The sequence below is a fragment of the Fusarium mangiferae genome (genome assembly GCF_900044065.1).
Source record: "Fusarium mangiferae strain MRC7560 genome assembly, contig: FMAN_scaffold011, whole genome shotgun sequence".
Lineage (NCBI taxonomy): Eukaryota > Fungi > Ascomycota > Sordariomycetes > Hypocreales > Nectriaceae > Fusarium > Fusarium mangiferae.
The window spans coordinates 1,456,699-1,482,340 of NW_024573931.1; the positions used below are offsets into that span (position 1 = coordinate 1,456,699).

General features: G+C 49.6%; 4 protein-coding genes across 4 annotated transcripts in view; 1 reads left to right on the forward strand and 3 right to left on the reverse strand.

Annotated features, from left to right (window-relative positions):
• Positions 1 to 141, reverse strand: part of FMAN_10304 (uncharacterized protein) — a gene marked incomplete at both ends in the record, with an annotated part of 632 nt that extends 491 nt beyond the window's left edge. Inside the window, one exon of the mRNA XM_041820964.1 lies at positions 11 to 141. Within this exon, the coding sequence (XP_041686792.1) occupies positions 11 to 141 (131 nt within the window). The remainder of the gene's footprint in view (positions 1 to 10) is intronic.
• Positions 142 to 13,698: 13,557 nt separating this feature from the next.
• On the forward strand, positions 13,699 to 16,850 carry FMAN_10305 (uncharacterized protein; the record flags this gene model as incomplete). Its single annotated transcript, XM_041820965.1, has 3 exons — positions 13,699 to 14,133; positions 14,206 to 16,418; positions 16,469 to 16,850. The coding sequence occupies 3 exons, from the start codon at positions 13,699 to 13,701 to the stop codon at positions 16,848 to 16,850; spliced, it is 3,030 nt and encodes a 1,009-aa protein (XP_041686793.1).
• Positions 16,851 to 19,678: 2,828 nt separating this feature from the next.
• Positions 19,679 to 21,202, reverse strand: FMAN_10306 (putative longevity-assurance protein LAG1; the record flags this gene model as incomplete). The annotated part of the gene is made up of 2 exons (XM_041820966.1): positions 19,679 to 20,839; positions 20,957 to 21,202. The coding sequence occupies 2 exons, from the start codon at positions 21,200 to 21,202 to the stop codon at positions 19,679 to 19,681; spliced, it is 1,407 nt and encodes a 468-aa protein (XP_041686794.1).
• A 1,805-nt stretch (positions 21,203 to 23,007) lies between these two features.
• Positions 23,008 to 25,347, reverse strand: FMAN_10307 (uncharacterized protein; the record flags this gene model as incomplete). The annotated part of the gene is made up of 1 exon (XM_041820968.1): positions 23,008 to 25,347. The coding sequence occupies one exon, from the start codon at positions 25,345 to 25,347 to the stop codon at positions 23,008 to 23,010; it is 2,340 nt and encodes a 779-aa protein (XP_041686795.1).
• Between the last annotated feature and the right edge of the window lie 295 nt (positions 25,348 to 25,642).

Below are 25,642 nucleotides of genomic sequence, written 5' to 3' on the forward strand. Positions count from 1 at the left end.
GGGGGCATACTTTGAGACGTGACCGTCGCGCAGAAGGACTGTGTTGATTTGTGACCGTAAATCTGGATCCAGAGTCGCCTGTGTGTGGTTTGCGGCGCTGGAGGGCACCTTGACGGGGGTAGAGGGTGTGTTGCTGGACATGATGGCGATGCAGGTCGAGGATGATCTAGTTTGGTCGCTCTGAGAGACAGCGTAGACGGGAGAAGACGTAGAGTGTTGATCTGGGGGGACTCTTGGCCAATCGAAGTAGTTTCGCCCTCGATACCAAACCAAATATCGTGTATCAGACACAGCGAGTGCTTTCGATCGGTCGCTCCGAAGCTTGAATATTGCCCGTTGGGTCAGGAGTATCGCTTAGTTAGATAACAATTGAGCTAGAACAATACGATTAGCGTCGGTCTCCGACCTGAGCAAAGGGCCAAAATAGAGCTCTTACCCACCCACAATGTATCGCTAGAGGCCAACTCAATGACACAGAAGATAGAGGTTAGTTAATCGTCAGAATGTAGTAGCAAGGCTGAGGCTGGTGATGAAAGCTTCAGGGCACACAAGGCTGAAGTGCGTTTGTGTCTGATTGGGCGCAAGACCCCACTCTGGCTGTGGCGGTGCTCCATAGAGAAACTTATTGTCCTCTTATCGACCAATCCCAATATTGGAAGAATAAACAACACAATATCATCTAATTAGAACCAGCACTTACACGCTCTGGACGACAATGAGACAAACATGCAGCAAGTTATCTCTTCCAGTTGAATAGAAGCTCCAGTAGAGCACAATGGCGCTTGTTTCCCCAAATCCGTTGGCATTTCTCGTTGTATGTTCCAATCCCTGGTCAAGATCTCTTCGCTTGCTGAGTGGCTTGTTTACGATTTTGACCCCCCTACCTAGTTCATTGATTTACACCACGCACTAGATATCACCAAAGGAATTTAGTCAATCCCATCAAACTCATCTTGTGGGCTACGTTCGGTCTGAAAAGAGATTGAAATCTCATGGCACTCCTTAGTACACGAGAATTTGTGATATCTCACTGTGGACTTGAAATTTCCATCAACTCAACACATTCAGTCATATCTGAATGCTATTGTCAATAACGATTGGAAGTACTGTTCCTACCGAAGATAATACAACGGCTTAAGACATAGATTCTATCTATCATGTCTATTCACCATCTCGAAACAGCATTACAGCAAGGGATGTTTAAGCGAAACTCAAGTCTTATGACAACTTCATGCAACAAGCAGAGTCGTTGAACCATAAAGATTTAAGGTTAACGAAAAGAGCATGAGAAAGGTCTGTACTACAACATTCTAGGCCAGGTGAATGTGACTCTATGGGGCAATTGCGTTTTTTGACGTTAGATGTGAGGACTTGATCAGTTTCTGGAGGCTGGTATACGGCACTTTTGTAAGTGATAAAGAGGATAATCTCTAACTTACGTCCCACCATGTCAGAGATTCTGTAGGTTAATTAAGTCAGAGAGAATCGATCGCTATCTCAAAAATCTCCCAAGTAGCCCACTATCAACTATTGACTATCTCGAGGAATTCGATGGGCCGATGGCCCTTAATCAGGTAATTGCTCTCATACAACAGGCCAATGCCAGCTTCGAGGACAATATATCATCTCTAATAATAGACAGAAAAGGGTGCGATGAATGAGCACGGGCTTGTTTTGGAATTTAGTTGATGTGATTTGGGGGGGGGGGGGCATATCGTGAGATATGGCAACACTGTATCTCTTGGGTATAACGTGAAAAGAGACGGCCGACACTCGTACATCGTTCCTCAACACATAGAATGGCCAGTAGGGCGTGTCCAAGTTGCTCTCACAGCCTCACTACGACCCCTGACGCCATTTCTTACACGTCAATAATGTTTGTACCATGGTAGAGTTGAGTCAGACCTGATGGCAAAACTCGTATCATCATGACAAGATCCCCGCCATTGGGCTTGCTTGCAATTCCAATGTGCCTCACGACCAAGCCAATGGTCTGGCCGCTCAATTCGATACACTGGTCACGACATCGGAGCAAACAAAAGTTACTCGCCGTGGCTAATCTGGGATGCCGACGGCAGAGGACATATTGACCATCCTTCAGAATGTCATCAACATGGATGTGAGACGGTCTACTTACCCTGCATCCTCAAAAGTCGTTTCACTTGTAAGTAGTTGGAAGACAGACAGACAGACAGACAGATGCTCGTCTGACGGGGGGGAAGAGTTCCCCGTTCCGTGTACTAGGCATAACTTTGCGCCTTAAGAGGATGCAACCATCCTCATCCTTAACCAACAAGGACGATGCGGGTGTCATCCGGGAACATCCACTACTGAGTCGAGGGATCCGGGGCGTACAATGGCCCATGGGTAGCACCATGTGGCTATCGGGCTGACATTTGTGCTCATGACGATGAAGAGACATACATGGTTTTGCCATGGTCGATGTCGATGGTGTTGAGCCCTGTCGTCGCCAGTGATTTACCTTGGGATTATGCAATGTGTTCCGACGGGTACTTTACCCCAGGCATCCACTGCACAGACTGGCGGTACCCGAATCATCCATCCATGTCAACTATCTCACCGGCCGGAAATCCCACTTTTGACTGGACTTGGACTGACTTACGGGCCGACCCGTTGGTATACCCGGTAATGACAGTTTCCCAGTTGGAGCTTGTAGGTATTGCACTCACTCTTCACACCGACACATCACCGTCTCGTCTTGCTTGTTAGCCTGCCACGCCACAATCAAAGGATTGAGCTTCCTGTAGCTGTCTAGTACAATTTTCCGGAAGCTTCGCTCCACCGCGCAGCACGGCTCCGTTCCCAGCCATCACATGAGCCCTTGCTGCCGCAAGATGGGATAACTTGGGGAAGTCAACCGATTATTCTTGGTTAGGGGGGGAGACAGTTGCTTGTTTGTTCGGTAGCTCGCCAACCCCGGTAGCCACCCCGACATTGCGGTCATAGTTATAGGCGGTGAACGGCACCCAAGAAGCAACAAAAAGGCCCTCATAGCGAACCCTATCGCATCGACCCATCACAGTTGCAGCTGAGAGCAGGGAGAGCTCTTAGGCTCTTGGACTCTCGTTTTCCCACGTCAGACGGGCCCCAACTTACAGCTGTTCAAGGGTTTATTCCCTCAGCGATTTTGAGATAAGAACTTCATGTGAAACCTGCTGGCTATCTGGAGGTTTCCAAGGACTTGCATATAATCTGCGAAGTCATGGGTATGTTTAACATACGCTTGATGCGAATCATTGAATCGTGAAAGCAGCATGCGAGCAGGATCGCAAACGTTGTCCATCTCCATCTCCATCATATTGCATAATTTGGCTAAGTGAAACGAAGTTCTGTTGTTTTCAGTGCATGAAACAAATGCTTCTGATAGGCCAGACTGTCACATCTGAAACGAAGACACTTATCGCAAGGAAAGTAAACCAACCGTCCTGCATAGTCAGAGTTGAGATTCCGAGCTGCATATTTCGGTCTCTGTTCAAGTGGTTGCAGGACGTCAACAAGAGACCTCCTTGCTTGCCAAGGCGAGGAAAGAGAGAAACAGCCCACTTGACAAGCCCAAGTAGCATGCCGGTTTTCATATTTTTCTCATAGTATTACCCTTACCTCCCACAAATCTCAGTTATTCAGACACCGTTCACAACTTGTCTTGGACCACTTCTATGCAGTACGTATAACCGGCTTCATTCGACCATGAAAGCCCCGACAAGTCCCGCAATGCCATCAGTATTACTTCCTGTTGCAAGGGTTTGAGTATGATTTCGGCTCGCGGTGAAGCTGGTTGGACCCATTGGAGCGGAAACCTGCAAGCTTGTTTGTATCACAATGCAACCGTTATCGAAACTCGGGATGAACCCCATTTGCTGGAATAAACTTCCCGTTAGTCGACAGACTTGTCGGTGAGCCATGTCTTGAAGTATCTTTTTACCTGAGGTGATAGCATGAGGCATGTATACACAAGGATGCATGTCGTCGAGCCGAAGTGCCTAAACTCGCTGACAGGGTGGTGGTGATTAGCTGGGCTAAGTCCCCCTCGCGATTGAGGCTGAAGTATCGGATTGGAGATCTTGTCCTTTAATGTGGGGGATGATGATCATCGAGGCTGGAGGCGAAGAATGAGCCGGAGCCAAAGAGTAGTGGGCCATCTCCAGGATCTCCTCGTGGTTGACCGGTCAAGTGAAGTACCGCGCAAAGCCAACGTCCCACACCACGCATCCACCCATCATATTGCTTTGCAGCCACGCACATGCTTCCCCAGAAAACTAGAACAGGCAGCTGAAGCGTATTCAGCTGCATATTATACGTGCAGTGACGTTGGGGAGCCACGAGGACTTAGTCAGAAGCGTTGCAAGCCATGAGAGACACCACTTGATCCAACAGCGAGTGACACCGATTGTGCTATTCATGCATTTCATTGACATGAGATAACCATAGAGCGCGGGGGGTTGTATCCTAGCAGACTGAGGAAGAATGAATGACTCGCCAAAAGCACCCAAGACGCAACATCGAAGGGCGGCCATTTTCAGTCGTATGTATCGTCCCGTAGCTCCTTGTGGGCCTATGAAACACAAACCGATGGCGAGCCGCATATGGGCGGATGTATTGCTTGGCGAGGCCGAGACCCAATAGAACGGAGTTTGCATGAAGGATGTCTCTGGAACTAATCTCATTGAACAGAGTATTGAGGCCTGTACCCATGTGAAATTTATGAGTACCAGAGCAGGGAAGTCAAGTCCGATACCACGGGCTATGAAGACGAATCGACAAAATGATCAAAGGACTACCGGCAAGACCATAACCTATCCCAGGATGTTGAGCAGCGCTGTGCAACGAAACAGTCCCGAGATGGGCTTGCCAGGACTCAATTGAAAACGCAATGCCTGCCCAATACTGCCTGGCACTTTTTAAGGACAGATCATTTCCCCTGCCGAGGTGGAAATGCATAGAGCTGCCGGCGGTTTTGAGTTTCGAAAAAGCAATAAGGCAGTATAAGCTAGGAGAGAGTGTCTATGGACAAGACATTGGCAGGGGTCTTCGGGGGCAGGGTTATCTGTGCGAAGGCCTGTAGTTAACATAACCTGACATGATGACTGCGAGGTGAGTAAGGTAGGTCAGCGACCAATGCGATGAGTGAATCTGCGGCCTTGAAGCAATAAGCAAAGAAAGGGACGTCACGCGGTAACAATATAGAGGAAACAAGATAGACGAGAGAAGATGAGAGCCTTCGAAGCTACTCATGCCGGACAGTGGAGTGTGTAGGACTCATGGCCAGAGCTGAACGAATGATGCATCACCACTTGGGAACCGAATAAAGATCGGTATGATAGGTATGTTTTGACGAGTATAAACGGCCCTTCTTACCTAGGTCCTTTGCTCGCGAGATACGACACACTAGACAAGTGTGCAGCTAGTGATAAGGCGCAGAAGACCATGGATCAGGCATGTTGAGCCGGCAGCGGAAGTTGTGAGAGGTGAGTTGTCAGACAAGCAGTTTTCCATGAAGCCGGCAAGGTGTGAAGTTGTGGAGGGAAGCTGAAGGAGACTGACCGGAGTGGATGTCTAAGGAGGTACCGAGATAGGTAAGTATCCCATTCAATCCACCAGGTTGTACCTACCTAAGAGAACCTATGTAAGGCATTGATTGAATCTCAGGCACTCTAGGTACCTACTTACTGAGGTATTCGGCATGAAATCCCCACCGGCCCCGACCTTCTATGTTCGCTGACTCTTTCCTTGCTGATGCGATCAGGTGTTGAAGGTGTTGACAAGAAAGGTACAGTGCAGCGCAGAAAATAGGAGTGTAGTGCAGTGCAGCGCAGTACAATAAAGGAAGGAAGGAAGGCACAGCAGAAATAAAAACAGCAACAGTTGGCCTCAAAGACTCTGGGAGTTGCAGCCGGCGGCTGGCAACATCTCATAATGTAGGTGAAGGGAAGTTAGGTAAGCGAAGGGGACGCTCATATCGAATCGTATCGAGTCTCGATATCTTTCTGGTGGGAGGTGGCGACTTAAGAAGGCGCCGTTAGAAAGGATATCCTTGAGATCAATATATGCATCTGAATCAATTAGGCACTCGCTGACTATGCTCGCCTTGTTTTGAGTTGTGCAGACTGATGCACGCTGCCGAAATGAATAAGATACCCCAGTATCTTACTGCGTGAGATATCTATTCATTCCTGAGTTGTATGTGTACAACCTACTATAGGTAAGTATTGGATGCAAGAGCTCTATCCTAGCAACCTTCCAGTTTCACTTCGGGGCATACAGACATACACATACTCACCTACCTACCTATGCATACATAATGCATACATTATGTATGGCATCCCGTAGCTCATATCTCACATTACTAGGTAGCACCTCGTATTACCTCAATCACATCACATCAGCAAGTCTGACTTGACCTGAATGGCCTGAATGGCCTCACTTCTCGCTTCTACAGATAGCCCATGGGGTAACACGTGCCTGGGTGTGGATGCCAAGCAATATATTCTCGGGGTGAATCTGTTACAAGATGGAAATCAAGAGGGCATGGATTTGCCAGATCTCGACCTGGCCCAAGCCCCCTCGACTAGATGCAGTCGTCTGCAGATATGACACCACCGACTGCCCAATACAGCCACAAACAACAACAACAACAACACAGTACCTACCGCCAACACCACTTTGATTAAGCTACAGGACCCGAAGAAAAGGGTGAGGCTTGAATTAGTCGGAGTGAGACGAATGTGCATGTTTGACTCTTTTAGAATGTTGATTCTCACATTCGGCAGCGGTGTTGGAGTGTTTATTCCTTTGGAGGTGTCCTCACTTACACCGAGAACAGCGGTATCAATTGTGGAGGTGGGGTCATTATCACGCTTACAGTACTCAGACATTTTCATGATCTTTGGCTCTGGCGAACATAGAATTGGATGCCAATCCATACCGTTTTCCATGTTATGAATTAGAACACCAAACCTTACTGATCGGTTGGAAATGGAGGGTTGTGTCAATTTGGCTTGGCTTCGAATTTGTTCCAAGCTGGGCTCAAGTGCAAGCTGCCATGCCATTGCCATGGCTCACTAAAACCAACACTAGGATCGTGACGGAGCGGCTCTTTGAGCCTTGGTGCTTGGCTACCAGTCGTAATCAGTAAAGGACGGAGGGGCATCTTCTTGTCTGACCCGGGTCACGCAGGCTTCAGCCAGTCATTCCCATTTCATGCTATGGCTCGCGGGACCGTGACCTGGGATACCGCAACAGCAAGTACAACAGGTGATACAGACTTGGCATTCCACAACCTAGATTCCGCTATCTTCTCGTCTGGCTGGATTGTTTTCTCCTTTGCTTTCTTTTTACCCGTCAGCTCATTTCTGCACCTTTACGAGTTGCTACCCCTAAGTTACCTGAGTTGAATTGAGCTTCCGTACCGTAACCAGTAAAGGTCCCGCTTTGACGGCGGCGCCGGTGATGGTGGTGATCCATAAAATGAAGGCTAGGGGGACTGGACCCTTGAGAGGATTGGCGGAATAGGTGCAGTACAGATCGCAGATGGCTGTTGGACAAGAGGCACAGACAGGTGTCTTTTTGTCTACTCGACTCTTCCACCTCATCAAGGACACTATCCTGCGCAAGACAGAGGGTCTGGAATTTTAGTGACAAAGACTGGGATTGTGCTGCAGCCCAGGTCTCACAAGCTGACTGTTCTCGTGGCTCCCATGCTCAGTCAAGATGAACTGACCTGTCAACGGCTTAGACACCCATGCTTGGCTGGCGGCTAGACGCCGGGGTTTTGCATCAATCGGATAACTTGACGCGAAGCTATTCAAGTAAATGTTGCAGAGACGACAGGTGTGTCTTGATGACCGGCATGAGCTGTGCACGACAATACTTTGGTTTGAGCAACGGGCCCAATTACCTGCAGACACTTATGCAGCAGCGCAAGCGGTGAAAGAGAAAGGATGCTAACCGTCTCATGATGAAGCAGAGGTAGCGTTGTAGTTACGGACGGTGAAAAGACAAAAAACACGACCGGAAATCTCTGCTTCTACACCGAGAGCGTTCCAGTCAAAAGGCACTTGCAGATCTCATTTGGGACTGATGAAGATCAAATCACAGTTACATCCTAGCGCGGACAACGATCCAGTGCAGTCATATTGGATACAGAACATTAAACCCTCATGGTGGATAAATAGATTGATTAATTGAATCCTCTTCTTTGTAGCCAAGCATTCGCTAGTAAGGTATATAATGCTGCTAATTAACTCGGGCCTGTTCTTCGGTATTAGTAGATGTTGGGGTGATCGCTCTTTTGGTTGCCGAGGTAGTAATTAAAACACATGAAAGGTTTATACAGATAATGCTATCCAAGTCTGGCAGAGACAATAGAAGCAACAATGCAAGCTACCATGGACTCACTCGACTTGTGAGTTGTGACGCATTACGATAGCCACAGCTCACCGGCAGTTGTGTGAAAGAGGGTCAAGCTAACAGGCCTCAGGACAACAATAGCAGCCTCTGTGGAGTTAGCACATAGTCAAAGTGGAGGAGAGTCAAGCATCATGAGTCCTTCGTGGTGACACCTGGGCACAAATGGTGGGGAGAGAAAACAGAAAGACTTGAGACGCCATCGAGAAGGTATGGAGACACGGATCGACCCCTTGTAAACAAAAGCAAAACCTTCAGTGAAGACAGTATGTACATCCGCTATTGGATGTCAGCAAAAATTAATTGATCAGTCAAATAACTGACCATTTTAGCCGCCTACTCATCTTTGTCAGTTTTCCAGAATCGGGCGGTGCATCGCCAATCTTATTAGCTTGCACTCTTCCTTGACCTGAATCTCACCTTATCACTCACCTTGCGAATCCGACATCTGACAGCAGCATGGAATTCGACAGTCCCACCGCAGTCTGCAGTCTGCAGTCTACAGCCAATGCTTTCCTACCAACGCAACAACGATCGATCTGGAGAGCAAAGAGGGGACTACCAGCCAAGGTTGGCAATGTTGAGAGCAGCGTTTGGTGCGGCACAGAGCCAACAATGGGGGCTTTTGCGCACATGCTCGTTCTGTGTAAGCTGGTACACTTTCTGTAAATACTTATTGCATCGCAAATACCTGAGAACCTGTTTCACCGTGCATCGCTCGCTGCACGATATCGTATCGCATCGCTGCTCCGTCGGCGCCCCACGCCTTGACACTAACCAAGGACTTCTGTACAATGGAACGAAGAGGATAGGTAGGTATAGTCAATGGCAGATGGCACAGGCAAAGCTCATTCGTCAATTGCTGCTCAGTTTTCTCTTTCCTCTCCTCAGGGACCTGCGTCAACTCGCATAGCTACATGCAGGAAACTACTGTAGCTGGCGCAATAAGGCAAAGATCAAGGACCATCATCTGCAGCCTAAAGTTTGTGACACGACACGACAACACAGTATGTACAACCTGCCCGCCGGTGAAGGAGGGCTGTCACTTTTCTTTTTATGGCGGGAGAGCAGCCCACCCCTCCTCCTCGACCCCGGCTTTTCAGAAATTCTTGTCTCGGGAATAAGAACATCATCATGACTTCTAAAGCCAACACTCAACAGCGATGATCTGCCCGGCCAGATCTCTCCGCTCCTTTCCCCCGTTGCTGGCCGAGAAACGTCCTTCTGACTTGGCCTCCCATATGACTTGACTCGGATGACGACGGCGGAGTAGAGGGGGTGCTATGGACGTGGAAAGGGGGTTAGGCAGGACAGAGGAATCTACGTCAGGAGCTCAGATCTAGGTACACACATCTATACCTAGACAAGGTGAAGGCTGGGATGTGGCGGTCGGGATCGAAGATGGCGGAGGACTGCTGGGCACAGGATGGAGTAAAGACTTAGCCAGTCAGTTTCCAGTATAGAGAACTGAGATACAAAACATAAAGAGTGTACTTAATAGATTGTATTGGAACAGAAACTTCGATGACCTGAACTCAATAAAGGAATTGCCAGGGTTATGGTCATGACGCCAAGGCAAGCCTCTTGATACCGTACCCGCAGCCTACAAGCCCTGCCAGGCACAATACATGATTTTTATTCGACCTGCGTGGAGAGGTCTCCAACAGCTTCTTCTTTGGAACGGCAGAAATCGAAATCGCAGGCTGCGTTGGAAGTACAGTACGGGGTACATGTTCCTGTGCAACCATTACACTGAGCTAAGGCACGGAACATGGAAGTCATGGCCCTCACTTACATCATCACTATCGCCATCGTCTTAGCCACCTTGACCACTTACACGGCCTTACAGTTCACACCAAGTGTTCCAGATGTGATCGCTGAGGAGACATGTCTGAATTTCAAGAAGCAATCAGAAGCAAGCATCAGATCACTAGGAAGAGAAACAGAAATTCATGATTATTGACACAAAGACGTAGACATACACACCGCTTAATCAAATCGATTAGACGACTAGCCATGCAAGTCCTCTAAATTCCTGGTTTGCTTTCACAAATCAACATAGCCCATCCCATGCGGATGCGTTTCCTTGGTTTGTCATTGGACTGCATAACCATTTCGTTGTGCGCCAAAAAGCAACAATTGAGTCCATGATACAACAGCGTGGCAGAGCGGATGACTACTGAATGTAGTCTCCCGAAGCGCACAAACCAACACCATCAGCCGCTGGGCGGCGTTCCGTCCGGTCAGTGCAACGGATTATCGAAACTCTACAAGGGGACAGGTAGGGTTGAGACGGGATGGATTGGTTGGACTGGATTGAATAGGACTGGTGTTGACTTTGTTTACACACAGTCTAAATTGGGACATCTTCAAGGCTGAGGTGGTGCGCTATCACGATACCCCTTAAACCAATAGGGGAAGTCAAATTGAAATAGAGTGTTTTGGCTGAACATCATGACTATTTTTGTGTATCTGATCACTTTGCTTGCTTGGCCTCTCAGTTCGTTGTTCGCAGAACAGCCGTACTACTAACAAAATACCCGGCGATGGGTCTTGATGATGATAATTCCAATTTCCCTGTTATTGCTTGACTTCTATTCTTATTGATCAACCTTGACCTGCCATCTGGGGGAACCTGGCTGTTGGTCAAACAATCCCCGATCTCACCTGAAGCGGAACCATACTAGACAAGGTGGAGGAGAAGTGAATGTTGTATTGGACCCGTTTCCCTAAAAAAGAACAGAGAATGGATATCCGTCCCTTGCAGTGTCAATGGACGACAAGCTTTATTTGCTGTTAGTTGTGTGCTTTACACGCAATCATCAACGGGCACATGTCGTGTCATTCGAAGCCGAGCTTCATGATTGACCCACGCAAAACAACACCTTATTAGCCAGTCGGTGCGTGTGTTTTGCAGTACATACATACAATGCATAATAATAGACAGTCATCGATTGTTAAACGCCCGAGTCGCGTCCTAATAATAACACCGTCTCTCTATGTTGAGTTTGCCATTCGTTTCGATCCTTGCTGCTCCCGCGGCACCAGCGTTGTAAGCTATCAGTTCAGGTCTATCAATGCCCAAAGCGCCGAGTCTGCGGATCATCCATCTGTCATCTTTACCATTCTTTCATCGTGATTCACGCTCTTGGCATAGAACAATACACAGACCTTGTCAGGTCAAAGAGACAAGCATTGAACTCGAGTTCCCGTCGCTCAGACAAACCCGGTCAAGACCCATCAAATTCCTGGTAGACAACAGACCCAAAGACAAGAACGATGTGAGGATAAAAGCGTGGAACCCAAGCCAAGAACGGCCGCCCCCAGAAAGGGCTCAAGAGGACCCTCTTCCCAAGAATCTCTCCACCAAAAGGGACGCTCCACCCTACCTACCCTAGCTGCTTCTGGGTACACTGTTGAAGGCGTGTGTTTGTGTTTGTGTGTGTGTGTGTGGGAGCGTGCCAAGTCGAGAGAGGCGTGTACTAGAGGCTAGAGGCGTGTCGCCGGACCACAGAGTGTCCCAGGCCTGAGGCGTGTACCCACCTCTAGGAGAACGCCGGGAGGCTCAGAGGGCCTAGAAGAGAGGCGTTATTTGTGGTTGAGCAAAAGTTGATAGTGAAAGGGAAGCACGAGAACAGGAATAAGAGGAGCAAAAGATGGACCAGGAGGCCTACTGAGCCGATGTTTTAGTCACCGAATATGATGTTGATTGCTCGTTCTATAGCAAAAGCCGCTCTCTGTTTCCATTCCCAAGGTCTAGAATTAGTGAAAGCCAGCAGCAACAAGCGAGTTATCGATCGAGCCACAAACGATCTAGCAACGATCCAGCAACGCCCACCGGCGGCGCCCGCGCAATCCAATCTCGAAAGCAATATTAAACTGGACATACAATACAGTCCATAACAGAAACCGTCACAGTAACGAGTATTTTAAAACGAATTGCTATCATACAGTTCGTGGTTTGAGTAAATATAACTCAACAGGGAACCTCCCCGGTCTTGATACTATCCAATCTATCTTATAAAAGAAGAAATATACAGACTCTGGCCATTGCCTAGGTACCTACCTGGTAGTTCCCAACTCTGATTACCCAGAGTAGAGACCCTTGGACCCTTTGAATTACGACAGCGAATTCAAATTCAGGCTGGTCCACTCTGCAGTGCTTGTGTTTGACCCAATAGGTGCGTACCCGTTATTCACTATTCTTTTTCCATCTTCAGCACCTCTCAATCTCAATCATTCATTCGATGGGCCAAGAAGAGAGCATCCCGACGGGAGGGCAATCTTCGGGGTGGCTTTCGCCACTTACCCAAGTCAGCTGCCCCACCAAAGGGCCCAAAGACTAAAGCAAAAAGCCTGAATACGCACTGCTGCTGGCACCTGGCCTTCACTGCCTTCCACTGGCTGGTTTTCCATGTTGCTAGTTAAAAGCTGGGCTGGTGCTGGGACCTGATAGAGGGGCAATTGACGACCGATGTCGTAGTTAGCTGGAGGGATGGAAGGGCTTAGGTGTGCTGAATAGGGCATCTATCATCCATCCCTACTGAGCTGAGCTGATGTGATGGATGGTGTCGCCCTGCGCTCACTACATCCACGCACTCACTCACCCATTCCGTCACCCAATACTGTTCAACAGTATTGCTTGCTTCAGATTTGAGGTGCTGTTATTAGGTTGTGCTGCAGTACAGTAGAGTGCACACCCTGCGGAAACCGGGGCACTCCTCCAACACCCATTTCCATCCATCACAGGTTGCTTGTCCTGGACTGGCGCTGCGAGCGAATGGATGCTCGTCGGAGTTACGCTTGCCCAAAATCTGTATAGGTGGGCACCTGCCCTGCTGCACCTGGCACCTGGCGTCCGGCATCCTCCCCCCGGCACCTTGCACCTTCCCCCCCTGCACCCTGCACTTGCATTCGCGCTTGCACTTGCACCTGCACTGGTAGTGGCACCTGCTTGAGTCGTAGGTTCGGCTCAAAGCAAAGCAAGCAGGACAAGGACAAGACTTTGACCGCAGTCGTCTTTCGAGTCTCGAGTCTTTCTTTTAACCCTTCAACATCTTCAACTCGTGCCTCTTCCGCAGTCTCCCCGCCACTCACTCGTTTATCGGCCCCTCTGTCCCGTCAATTGCCACGGGCAGGGCGATGCTTTGTCCGCGGTGAAGGCCTTTCCCTTCCTCTATCGACGTCGTCCTATTTCTCGGATTCAATAGTTCACATATGAGCTTGCCGCTCTTTGACACCGAACGACGCTCACAACTATTCTAGTCCGCCATCATGGCTGCCACCGACGACACCGTGATCATTCCTCTCAGCGGTGTAGGCCGTGATGATCTACCGCTGGCCGATTATATCTTGCGCAAAACGCAATACCTCTACGCCCTCATCCTACTTACAGCATTCATATCTTGCGCCGCTTGGTACAGCGTCGTGAACTCCAAGAAGCAAGAAGACCTTGTCCAGCCTACAGTCAAAGGACCTGGAGGCAAGCCATTACCCATAACCAAGAGGAAGCGAGCCCGAGGCGATGGTGACCGCAAGATCGGCCCAGGTTTTGGCCGTACCGCAAAAAATGTTTTTCGTTACCTCGCCTTTGTTGTTTTCATGACCTATGTGGGCAGCGCTGGGTTCATGTTTTATCATGCTTTCTGGTACGAAGACCCTTACCAATGGTCCAACGAGGGGCTGCCATGGGCTGGTGAATGGAGTGTTGTATGTGAAATACCTACCCCCTCTAACTGTCTCGAGAGTTATCGTAACTGCAACTGACACTTTTTCGCATAGGTCCATGTCACCGGATCCCTTTTCTTCTACCTTTATATCCTCATCTCGCTTTTCGATTGGCGCAAGGGCCCCAACATTGTTCACTTCATTGTCTGGACCTTGGGCTTCATTGGCGAGATCATCATGTTTTCTACAACTGCAGTTGCGGCCTTCGATTGCCACTTCTTCCGCTCTGTTAAAGACAGCGGCTCAGACAAGGAAAGAAACTGTGTAGATTACTGGATGAAGATCGACCTCGTCCTCTATTTCGTTCGAATACTCCATCTACTTGCCTTGATCGGAGTCTTCAGCTTGGCGTGGATTCGCAAAGCTCGCGACACTGACGAGAAGAAAGCCGAGGAAGCTAATCCTGCCGAGTCAACTCCACTACTGAACGGAAACCGCCGGTCGTATGATACTAATGGTCAAGCGGCCAATGGCCAGATTCCCAATGGTCGTGATACCAATGGTCGCCGTGGGCGCGGTAGAACGATGTCAAACGCACACAAGACACCGAGTTTCCCTAAGAAGGAAGAACCTGCTGCCTTTTATCGACCCGAAAAGCTACCACACAAGACGTGGTGGGAGTATCTTAAGGGGTACTCGCTTTTCTTCCCTTACCTCTGGCCCAAGGACTCTGTCAGACTTCAGATAAATGTTCTCATCTGTTTCATCTTGGTGATGCTACAGCGTTTGGTCAACGTAGCTGTTCCGATGGCAGTCAAACAAGTGGTAAATGATCTCGAGGACGTGATCAAAGATGTTCAAGAGGGCGAACGCCTTTCCATGGACAACTTCCCATTGAAGGACTTTTTGATCCTGGGAGTCTTGTGGATCCTTCAAGGTCAATCGGGACTTCTGGGATCGTTGAGATCAATTCTTTGGATTCCCGTCTCGCAATATTCGTATCGGGGACTAACGACAGCGGCCTTCAACCACGTCCACTCTCTGAGTCTCGATTTCCACCTCTCTAAGCGCACTGGGGAGGTCCTATCAGCTCTCAACAAAGGTTCTTCCATTAACCAATTTCTCGAGCAAGTAACCTTCCAGGTTTTTCCAATGCTTTTCGATCTTTTCCTCGCAATCTCGGTTTTCTACTATTATTACGGCCCACTGTATGCTGAGATCAACCTGGTTGATACTTGTTGGTATCTCTACATGACTATCAAGATGGCTTCCACTCGAGCGGATCAGCGTCGCGAAATGACCAACGCCGACCGCGAAGAGGAAGCAGTAAAGAACGACTCAATCTCTAGTTACGAAACAGTCAAATACTTCAATGCCGAAGATTTCGAGTCCAGACGGTACCAAGGCAAGGTTGCAGTCTTCCAAAATGCTGAGGCAAAGGTTCAGATGGGCATGATGATGATGAATATTTGCCAAACCGTTGTTTTCAACCTCGGTAGGATCATCGCTGCCTTGGTCTGTGGCTGGCAAGTCGCCATGGGTATGGATCATCGCACCACTGGTGACTGGTTCATGGTAGTCTCATACTTGACACAACTACAGGGTCCCCTGAACTTTTTTGGTACTTTTTACCGGACCGTACAGCAGGCCATGATCTCAGGTGAGAGATTACTTGAGCTTTTCAAGATCCAGCCAACGGTAGTGGATACGCCCCATGCTGTCCCTCTGGGCAAGGACTTCCAAGGTCATGTGCGTTGGAACAACGTCAGCTTCGCCTATGACCGACGAAAACCCGCGCTACGCAACATTTCCTTCGAATGTCTGCCTGGTACCACAACAGCGTTTGTGGGCGAGTCAGGTGGAGGCAAGTCTACCTTGTTTCGTCACATGTTCCGTTACTACGACTGCGATGAAGGATCAATCGAGTTGGACGGGAAGAATGTCAAGGATCTGACCATCAACTCAGTCAGGGAGAAGATTGGTGTCGTTCCCCAGGACACAACGCTTTTCAATGAGACCTTGATGTACAACCTTAAGTATGCAAGACCCTCCGCCACAGACGAGGAGGTTTATGAAGCATGCCGTGCCGCCAGCATTCATGACCGCATCCTATCATTTCCAGATCAATACAGCACACAGGTCGGCGAGCGGGGTCTCCGTTTGAGTGGTGGCGAAAAGCAGCGAGTCGCCATCGCACGAACAATTCTCAAAGACCCGCGTATCATCATGCTGGACGAGGCCACATCAGCACTAGACTCGCATACTGAGCAGGAGATTCAAGATAATGTGTGGAACATTGGGCAGGGCCGAACTTTGCTCATCATTGCGTATGTAACCGCCCCATACCCTCCACAGCTTTCCTACTAACATCAATTAGACATCGACTATCTACGATCACACACGCCGATCAAATCATTGTTCTTAACTCCGGAACAATTGTTGAGAAGGGAACTCATGAAGAACTCCTGACCGCTAAGGGGCGATATGCCTCGATGTGGGAGAAGCAAATCCGAGCCGAGCGAGCCCTCAATGTGGCTCGTGAAGCGCAACTGAAAGCTGCCAGGGCCCTTCGCAAGGCTAAAATGGGACCAAAAAGGAATTCAGACGGTGCTATTGACAGCTACAACGGTCTAGGATCCTCAGGAAGCATATCCGGCTCAGGTTCACAAGGCCATGAGGATGATACACACACATCCTCTTCGTCATGCTCAGACGCAGAGTCGAGCCACAGCGAGGAGCACTCAATGGAGCGAAAGTAAGCTATCGCTTCGCGTTTCAGCACCCCAGTGTTTCGCCAATATACACAACCTTACTGTCAATCGCCGTAACATCTTCACCACTGGGGATTGACGAAGCTACCCTCTAACTTAATTCTCATCACAACTCTTCCACGTTCTCATTTTATCTACTTGGCTTACGAAGCACCATCTCCGCCTACGACGTTTCACCCATAGGTTCGGCATCAAGATTGCATCGGATCGGTGTTGAGGCGTTTTGCTTCTAGTGTTTAATGCATCGGATCATCGGAGTCCGATTAATCATCTCGAAACAGCCTGCATCAAGGCACTCGAGTGAATATTTTCAACCTTATCATCAAGGCAATAGGAAAGGGGGGTTAATGCAATCAAACGTTTGTGTTGCAACGTGCTATATAGCACAGTAATTGTCATGGCAGGGTACATATGCAGGCGTTTACGGATATCACGATTTGCTTTTGAATTGGGACATGGCTTAGGCCGAATATAAGGGGCATATGGATTGATCGGAATTTCTCTTATCTGCGACGACCGGCTCGACGCTCTCGACACAGCACGCGACATTGCACACATGATATCCTCAGAAGAGGATGCAAATGAGTGGCTGAGGGAGGCGAGGTCTTTATACAGGAGACTTCTAGGTCTTTAGACAAACAGACCGCTCATGCGGGGGAAACGGTTGTGAATCGACTGGCCCGTTCAACAAGAATGGGGCTGCAGGTGAATGGATTGCTACTTAGGACAAGGAGAAAATAATGACCTCTTGCTATCTTACATTCGATGGTCTAAAATCTCTCGAAGAGGAGGCAAGGACACTGTTCGACAGAAGACAACAAGCTGAGTCGTGTCTATTTCGGGGCCCAACATAGCATGTAATGCAAGGTATCTTACCTGAGTCAAAGCATATTGAAGTATGGACTAGCATAGCATAGCATACATAGCAGGCGAGTAATCGAATGAAGTCTTTGTGTTCTAACTCTTGGTTAGTGATTCGCTTTGGTATTTCCACGTGTTATTGTATGCCGGAATATGTGTGACAGATACCGCGACGCGTTTCAACTCGTTTCGAGGGTGGCAACGTTTGAGGAAATGTGTCGTCGTTGTTGTGTTTTACGGACCGTACTCCGTTCCGTTACATTGAGGCTGTGCTCGGTAGAATTGACCCACTTGACCCGTACCCGCGACCCCGGATGCCGGGATCCACGGCGAGAGGGGGTCCAACAAGCGCCTCACCGTAGTAGCATTGACCCCTGAAAGGGAATATATTTTGACGCCATTAGGAAATGGTATGGGGCACCCGAGACTCGGTTACTGTAAGTCGTTGCTTGTCTTCTGTATGTCTACGGCGTATGGTTATCTCCCGGCGGCTAACCTCCGCGAATCTCAGGTCTACGTCGCACACTCTTCATCCTGTGGTGATGTGCTGCGCCGCCCGATTGCTTGATTCTGAGCGTACGGTGTGCGTAGAGTAGAGCAGTCTAGCTATGCCTTCACATATAAAGTTGTATCAATGTCGCAGTGCATACAAGCCCTGTCCCGAGTGGATGTGCACACTTTAAACTGCCATTCTTCCCGCCGGACAAGGCAAGGGGGCATGCCCATGCGTGCATGGATGCATGCATTGTGCAGATATTCTCTCTCAGACTCCATCTTGAGTCTCGCTACTACGCTAAGAAATTCAAGTGGACTGACTGCGACATAGTAGAGTTACCCACGACTTAGACAGGCGAATGATAGGCACACGTTTTATTTCTGACTGATTTCCCATGCAGGACCTTTCTCACCGTACGGAGGAGATATTGGAGCTCGCTCGTATCGGCTTACGCGTGCGCCTCCAGCGTGATGCGGTGTTTTTAAGGGTCTGGGATAGTCTCCACAAGAGGCAAAATTGGGGGTTATATCCCCACCTCATAGAGTGCATACCGGTAGGTAATAAGTGAGATCTGTTGTATGCGTATGCTTTCCAACACGAGAGGCGAGTTAGTAATCGGGCCTCGGACGCGTGTTGAGGGTTCCAGCTGCAAAAACGTAAGCTATCCATTCACTACCGATGAACACGAAAATAGCTAAATGGGGCTAGGAGTGTGAATAGCACGCGGGTTGGGGAGTAGAGGTAGCAAGCGTCAAAGTGGTAATATTATTAAGTGTGTTCGTATAGATAGTGACAAGCTTGATTGTACAAGAAGATAGGTGCTTGCTTGCATACATGGCCCGAGGGAGATGGTGTACTGCCGAGGTGCATGCGGTAGGGTGACTTGAGGCCAGCGAGTATTGCATATATAAGTGAGGAGCCCTCCTTTTCCAAAATGGCCGGACGAGTTCGTCGAAAGACGTTGCGACTGCCTCATTTGAATGAAGCCCTCTTGGCTCCCAATGTTCAGACGACAAGCCAACATGTGCATGTGTGCACGATCCGTACACGCATGTGAAGAATGTATGGCTGTCTGTTGTCCAACTCGGCAACCTACCACCGCAACACAACAGCAGATATAATTAGTCCGTTTAGTTCGGACTCCCTCGGAACGCCGGCATGTTTGATACAAAAGCGACAGTGAGGTCCAACCACTCCCAGTTGAACTCCATTACCATCCATTTCCCATCCTGCTGCCCCCGTGGTCTCAAAAAGAAAGTGAGAAATACAGCTATGCGCCCGTTTCGTGGCATCCCTCGCTCGATGTGGTCATTAGATGATGTTGATCCATTAATTCGTCTCACCAACCCTCTCTTCGTTTTTCCGATACTTTCCTGGAAACAAAGTAGGTCGAATAAGTCCTTTCCTCTGGCAGTTCCCTTCCATTAGTTTCAGATGCCAACCTGAGGTGCGAATTCATCTAGTTCTTTGCATCTTCAGGGATCTTGCTGATGGCATGACCATTGGTATGTCCGTTGGCGAAGCCATTTGCCTTGCCGTTGGTCTTGAGGGCAGAGGCAGGCATCTCTTCCTCTTCCTCGACATCATCGTCCTCATCCTCAGATCGATCATCCTGGAGATCGTTCTGGCTGAGGAATCGCCAAGCAATTCGAGCAATGCAGAAGAGCCAGAACAAGTTCAAGGCCTGAAGGGACGAGAGGAGTGCGAAGGTGATGACCTGTGCGATACGGCACTTGTATTGCTGAGTCTCCCAGTTGAGCTCAAAGGGGCCAACGGTCTCGAATTCGGTGAGAAGGGACCAAATGATCTTCAAGTTGAGGAAGTGACGCAGATAGATCCAAGCAACCATGAAGACTCCGAAATAAGGTCCGACAAGGGGAGAATCAATGTAGTTGAGCGTCTTGGACGTAGCGAGGAAGAAGTCACTGATATCGTGGGTGACGTAGACTGCCAGACCAATGTAGGTGAAGTGGAACCGGTAACTCAGGGCAATGAGCCCGAGGGTGACAACATGGTGACCAACAAGCTCCTTGAAGTCCTTGCGAGGCTTCTCCATACCCAGGAGAAGCACAATGGCCTGCTGAGCCCAGTACGCGGCCTCGAACAGATAGTAGAACTTGACTGGTGCAAGATGAGTTCGGTGAGGGAAGCCCTCGTACATGCCATGGGTATTGAAGTACCACACAGGAGTGTGGCTCATGACCCAGAGACCGGCGGGACCAAGGACGCCGAAGTAGAGAGCAGTGTAGACCTGCTCCATAAAACGGGCCTTCTTACCACGGGTGAGATTGTAGTAGCGGGCCAGTGGTGACAGGAGCTCCTGCATGATGAATTCACGAGTGAAGGAGAGGACAATTGTGTAGAAACCAACAAAGGCGATATCCCAGCGTCCCTTTCCGTACTGCGCAGGCTCGTTAGGGTCATCTTGAGGAAGCTTGTACGACAAGAAGATGAAGTGATGGATAGGGTTGGACTCGGTAGGGTTGATGGCATATCCAACGAGGAAGAAGACGAGGAGGACGGCAGGGAGGACGAAAGTATGCTTGATCATGGTCTGTTTGGCTCGGCCGATGAGGCCACGAGCACGGCGTCGTTTTGAGAGGCGCTTGCGGCCGTCGGACTGTTCCATCGACGTGTTAGTACACAGGAGCATGCACAGGTGGTTCTTGTCTGACAAGGACAGAACAGAACAGAACAAGGCAGGGCAGGGCAGGGCAGGGCAGGAAATGTGACGTACGTGACCATTGGAGTGGTTATCTGAGGCTTCGAGACTGGCACGACTAGAAGCCAATGCCGGAGCACCCGTGTCACCTCTGATCTCGCCGCCCAAAAGACTACTCTTACGTCGCCTCCGGGCGTTGTTGATGGTGTCTTGGGTGGCTGTGGTATTGCTGACGTAGGAATCTGCTTGGTCTGCAGGACGACGCTGATGCAGCTGATCGTTGGCCGTGTTTAGCAGCGGAAAGGGTTCTGAGCCTGACATGTCTCGTCTCGTCTCGTCTGGTCTTTGATGTTGTACTTGCGAGCTTCCCCAGAAGAATATTCCGGTTTCGATATTGTAAATATTAGTTGCCGAGAATTTCTGCGGTAAACTAGCTTGTAGACGTTGCACCCCTATTTCGTTGGACGCCTTGAAGTGGAGTTTTCTTGTCGCAAAAGAGTCCGCGTATAGGTCAAGGCCGGTCTAGTAGGGACGGAAGTCGCAAATAGTGACAAGTCGCTGTAGAGAGAAAAAGGAACGTGTTTCTTGCTCGACCTGAGCGGCTCTTCTCCCGTATTTCAATGCAACGAAGAGATAAAGACGAAAACGAGGAAACAGAAGACGAGCAATGAAGGAGAGTCGCGGATTGTGCGGGATCGTCGCGTGCTGGAAAGTTGTATTAGAGGGAGTTGCTAGTGGATAGTGGAGGGGGAGATTTTTAGGGTGGGTAAGCCGAGGCGGCAAGGGGTCTGATGATTGGTCAGATTGGGACGTATATGGGGGGCTTACTTGGTTCTTCCATCTCCATTCCGTCCATCATCTCAACGCTGAAGCAACTGTAAGCCAGCACCTAGTTACCATCTGCTGTTTAATGTTAGTTCCCGTTATGCGGATGCCACTGGAATATATAAACATACATGAAACTCATATTCAAGCTTATAGCGATAGAGTTTAAGCGGACCTGATCCCCCCCCCGGATTTTCGTCTCTTTCTTATGGCTTCAAATCCTTCCTCAGCCCCTCTAGAAGCACTCAACTTCCCACAATGTGGGGAACAAAATAGGCCTCCTGGCTCCGCGGGCTCCAAAATTGAGATTATCCAAGGGTCTCACAGGATCTCATTACCTGCAGAGCTGACTTTTCTGTGGTGTTCGGTGGCCCGCGGAGTCCATTGTTGCACAGAGGGTATCTAATCATCATTCCTTGTAATATTGCGATGTCGGTATTATTATGTTTTGTGCCATGATTTGTCTGATATTGGATTCTGCTTGATGCATCGTCATGTAATGATGGCGGAGCCATACAAACTCTAAAAAGTCACTTAGTCAATCCAAGTTTTTCTCATTAATCTCCGTGCCCAGGCCTAACCAAAAATCATTGGATCCAGTGTGAACATGTGAAGGAACTTGCGATAGCGCAATCATCCCCTATCCCCCCCTATCTCTATCATCATCCCATCTGCCATGATTCATGTCCTGTCGTCTTCCGAGCTTGCCGAGAATTGATGTTTTTCGCTTTGGCACGGGATTGTCTCTAGTCCATTTTCATTTGCAGACGTTGCAGCTAACATGCATCACTACGTCATGCCGAACGTTATTTTCTACGTATTTCAAACCATCAGCCAACGTTACCTCCAAACATGTCAACATCCTCCGCTTACGAGAGGCATCAAATGATCACGGCACCAGAGTTCGTGCTTCTGGCCATTCGATTGTTAAACAAATGTCTCTATGATTGTATAACCGTTGATTTCATCGTGTTGTTCTTTTATAGTCTATTTACCACACTAACACACGCCATATTCGGCATGTCCTTTCCAGATGAAAAGGCCGTTCTGACTATGAGCATCCATGCATACTTCCAACATTAATGCCGTTGCCTTCCTTCAAGGTCAGCCCATCTAGCATATACAGGATCCAATCCCAAGCATGATGCCCATGTCTGTTCCCTCCCATCCCGTAGATATACACGCAAAACTCTACTATACTCATTCCTGGGGTATCATTCATATAAATCATCCAGATGCTCATCAAATCAGAGAGCAGAAAACAACGCCTCGCTAAGTGCACAACTATCAGCACAAAGTTCTCAACTCGTCCGGTGGAGACCAGATGAGTCCGAATCTTGCCTCCGATGATCCAATGATGACCTGCCCGACAGTGATCCATCGTCAGAATCATCATAGTAATCTTCGTCGGCAGTCATTCTCGGCCGAACACCCCGCCATAGTGGTGGGTTGTTTGGTGGGATCGGCCCATCGCCCTGGCTGCCTGAGAACGTGCTTCGACTCCTGTCGAGTTGTGCAATCTCTCCTGTTGCGTCTCGCGATACATTGCTGGGACTGCTCGTGCTCCTGTTTTGTGACGTAAAAGGTTCGCGACCTGGCGAGCCCTGCTCTGATGTGTTGAGCTCTTCTTCCTCAAGCACCTGCTGCAGCGCTGCTCCTCTTCGCGGAGGTGCCGGAATAACTGTTACAGGAAGACTCTCGGTGTTGGGAGCTGTGCGCATGCGGTCCCGTAATTTCTCTGCTTGATTGGCCGCGAAATCTTCCAGGCGAGCTCTCAGATCCCACCGGCTCGAACTGCTTGTCCTTCCTTCGCGTTCCGCGACTGGATTGTTCTCTGATTGCTGGGTCATCTCCCTTGTCGCATCCTCACCCAAGTGACCAGATCTCGGGCCGGCAAATGCGAGACCTCGCCAACCGCCCTGAGGTGGTGGGTTTGTCAGGTTTGCTTCTAGATCGGCAGATTGTTGTGATGGCGATGACACGACATGCCCATGTTGTACAGAAGCTGGAGCTTGATTTGAAGAACTGGATTCATCATGCGTGTGCTGGCTTGGGGGAGTGCTGCTCTGTTGACTCAAATCGACCACACTCGGTTGCGGTAGAGGGTCTGGTGTCCGCGATGTGGTTTCTGAGGGTGCTTGATATCTCACGGCATAGACCGTGCTGGCTGCGCTGGCGGTATCTGTTCGGCTGATAGGAGTCACAGCAGGCGCCGGGCGAGCTGGCCAGATGTTGGGCCGCAAACCTCTGCCTGTGCCTCTTTGTGTGGATTGTTCACTAGTCTCGGCAAAAGCACCATTGCTCTGCCCTCGGTATCTGTTGGCAATGGAGGAAACAGTCGGCCAACCGTTGACAGCAGACGAAGACATTTGCTGTCGATCACCGTCGCCACTACTTCCCGAACTGCCTCCTTTTCGGCTCTTGCGATTGCGGAGCCATGGGAACTCGGATGCGTTGATTTCGAGTGTATCGTCTCCGTCAAATACTTCACGTCCAAGTATGCCGTCCTTCTTCTCCTCTCGCTCTAGAGCCTCGATCCTTTCCACCCACTCCCAGACTACTACACTGGCAGCTGCAGCACCAACCCATCGCACGTAATCTCCCCATCCAGTGAAATCAGGCTGGGAGATATCAAGAATGAAAAACACCACGGGAATCAGGATTGAGATAAGCGAGATGATGGCGACGAAGCTTATGTTCTTCATAAAGGGATGGTAGAAAGAGTAGCGCTTCTTCATTAGCGCATAGTAAACAACCCATGCTGCGTACAAGAGCCCGAGGGAGAGCTGAAACAGATAGCTGAGAGCGGGCACGGGATGAACAAAGTTTTTGGGTCGCGCGGTGGTGTTGATGCCATTTTCCGAGTATTTGAAACTGGTAATGGCACTAAAGACAACATCGAGAGTGATTAGTGCGAACGCGACCCATTTGATAATGATCTTTTCTCGGTGCCGGGGAAAGAGTCGGATCAGAGTCTGGGCCTGAGCCAGCCACAGAAAAGTATCGGAGACGAGCCGGATAACTTTGAGTTCCACGCTATTCATCACTTCATCCTGCAGTTGATTCGCGTTCTGGATCCCCCACATGTACTGACTTTTGGCGGCATGAAAGGTGTCAGCCGAGGCAATCGTTAGCGAGATGGCAACGGTCAAAGCTGCAACTTTCTGTAGCCATGGCCGGCCACCGATCGTGACACTGCTGGAAGAGCTGTGAGTGAAAGCGGATCGTCGGCCCAGATAAACGATTCCTCCATCAAGAAACGATCGTGGGGTGACAAATAGCATAATAACGAGCATGTAAGCGGTGACGGTAGTTGCGGCAAGGGCGTAGCATATCGGAAAAGTCGAGGCGTAAAAGGGGTCGCGGAAGTCGGAGAATTTGGGGCTGCTGTCAGCTGCATCATGCTGAGTGAGGCTGCTCTCGTCGCCTGAAGCAGCGACCGTCACGGAGTACTCGGCTCGAGGCAAGAGATCGGGGGTCGGACATGGGACTTGATACACAGCCGGCTCGGTCAATGGTACAGGGACGCCGTCGAATCCCAGTGTCATAACGCCACTGTCGGGCAGAAGAGTCGTCGTGCACAACGACGGCAGCCCCGTGATGGTTGCGGAAACCATGTCGAGGGCGGCGGCAGCAGCCATGATTGCGGCTGGCCGGTTATCCTATGAGTCAACACGCAATAGTATGGCCAGCCGCGAGCGACGAGGTTCGCAAGTTCGGTCGGGGCGAGGATTATGAATCGGGGGGGTCGCTTAGGCGGTCGCCATGAGAGGCACGTTTCGAAGAGTAAGCGATGCGGTAGTTTCGACAGGCAGCAGCTCGTGATTTTCGGATCTCTCAATCTAGACCTGAATTCGACGAGACGCGGTAATTGTTGGAGATTATCGATGAAGAGAAAACGAGTGTGTTCGGGGCGCGATTTGGGGAAGAGATCGT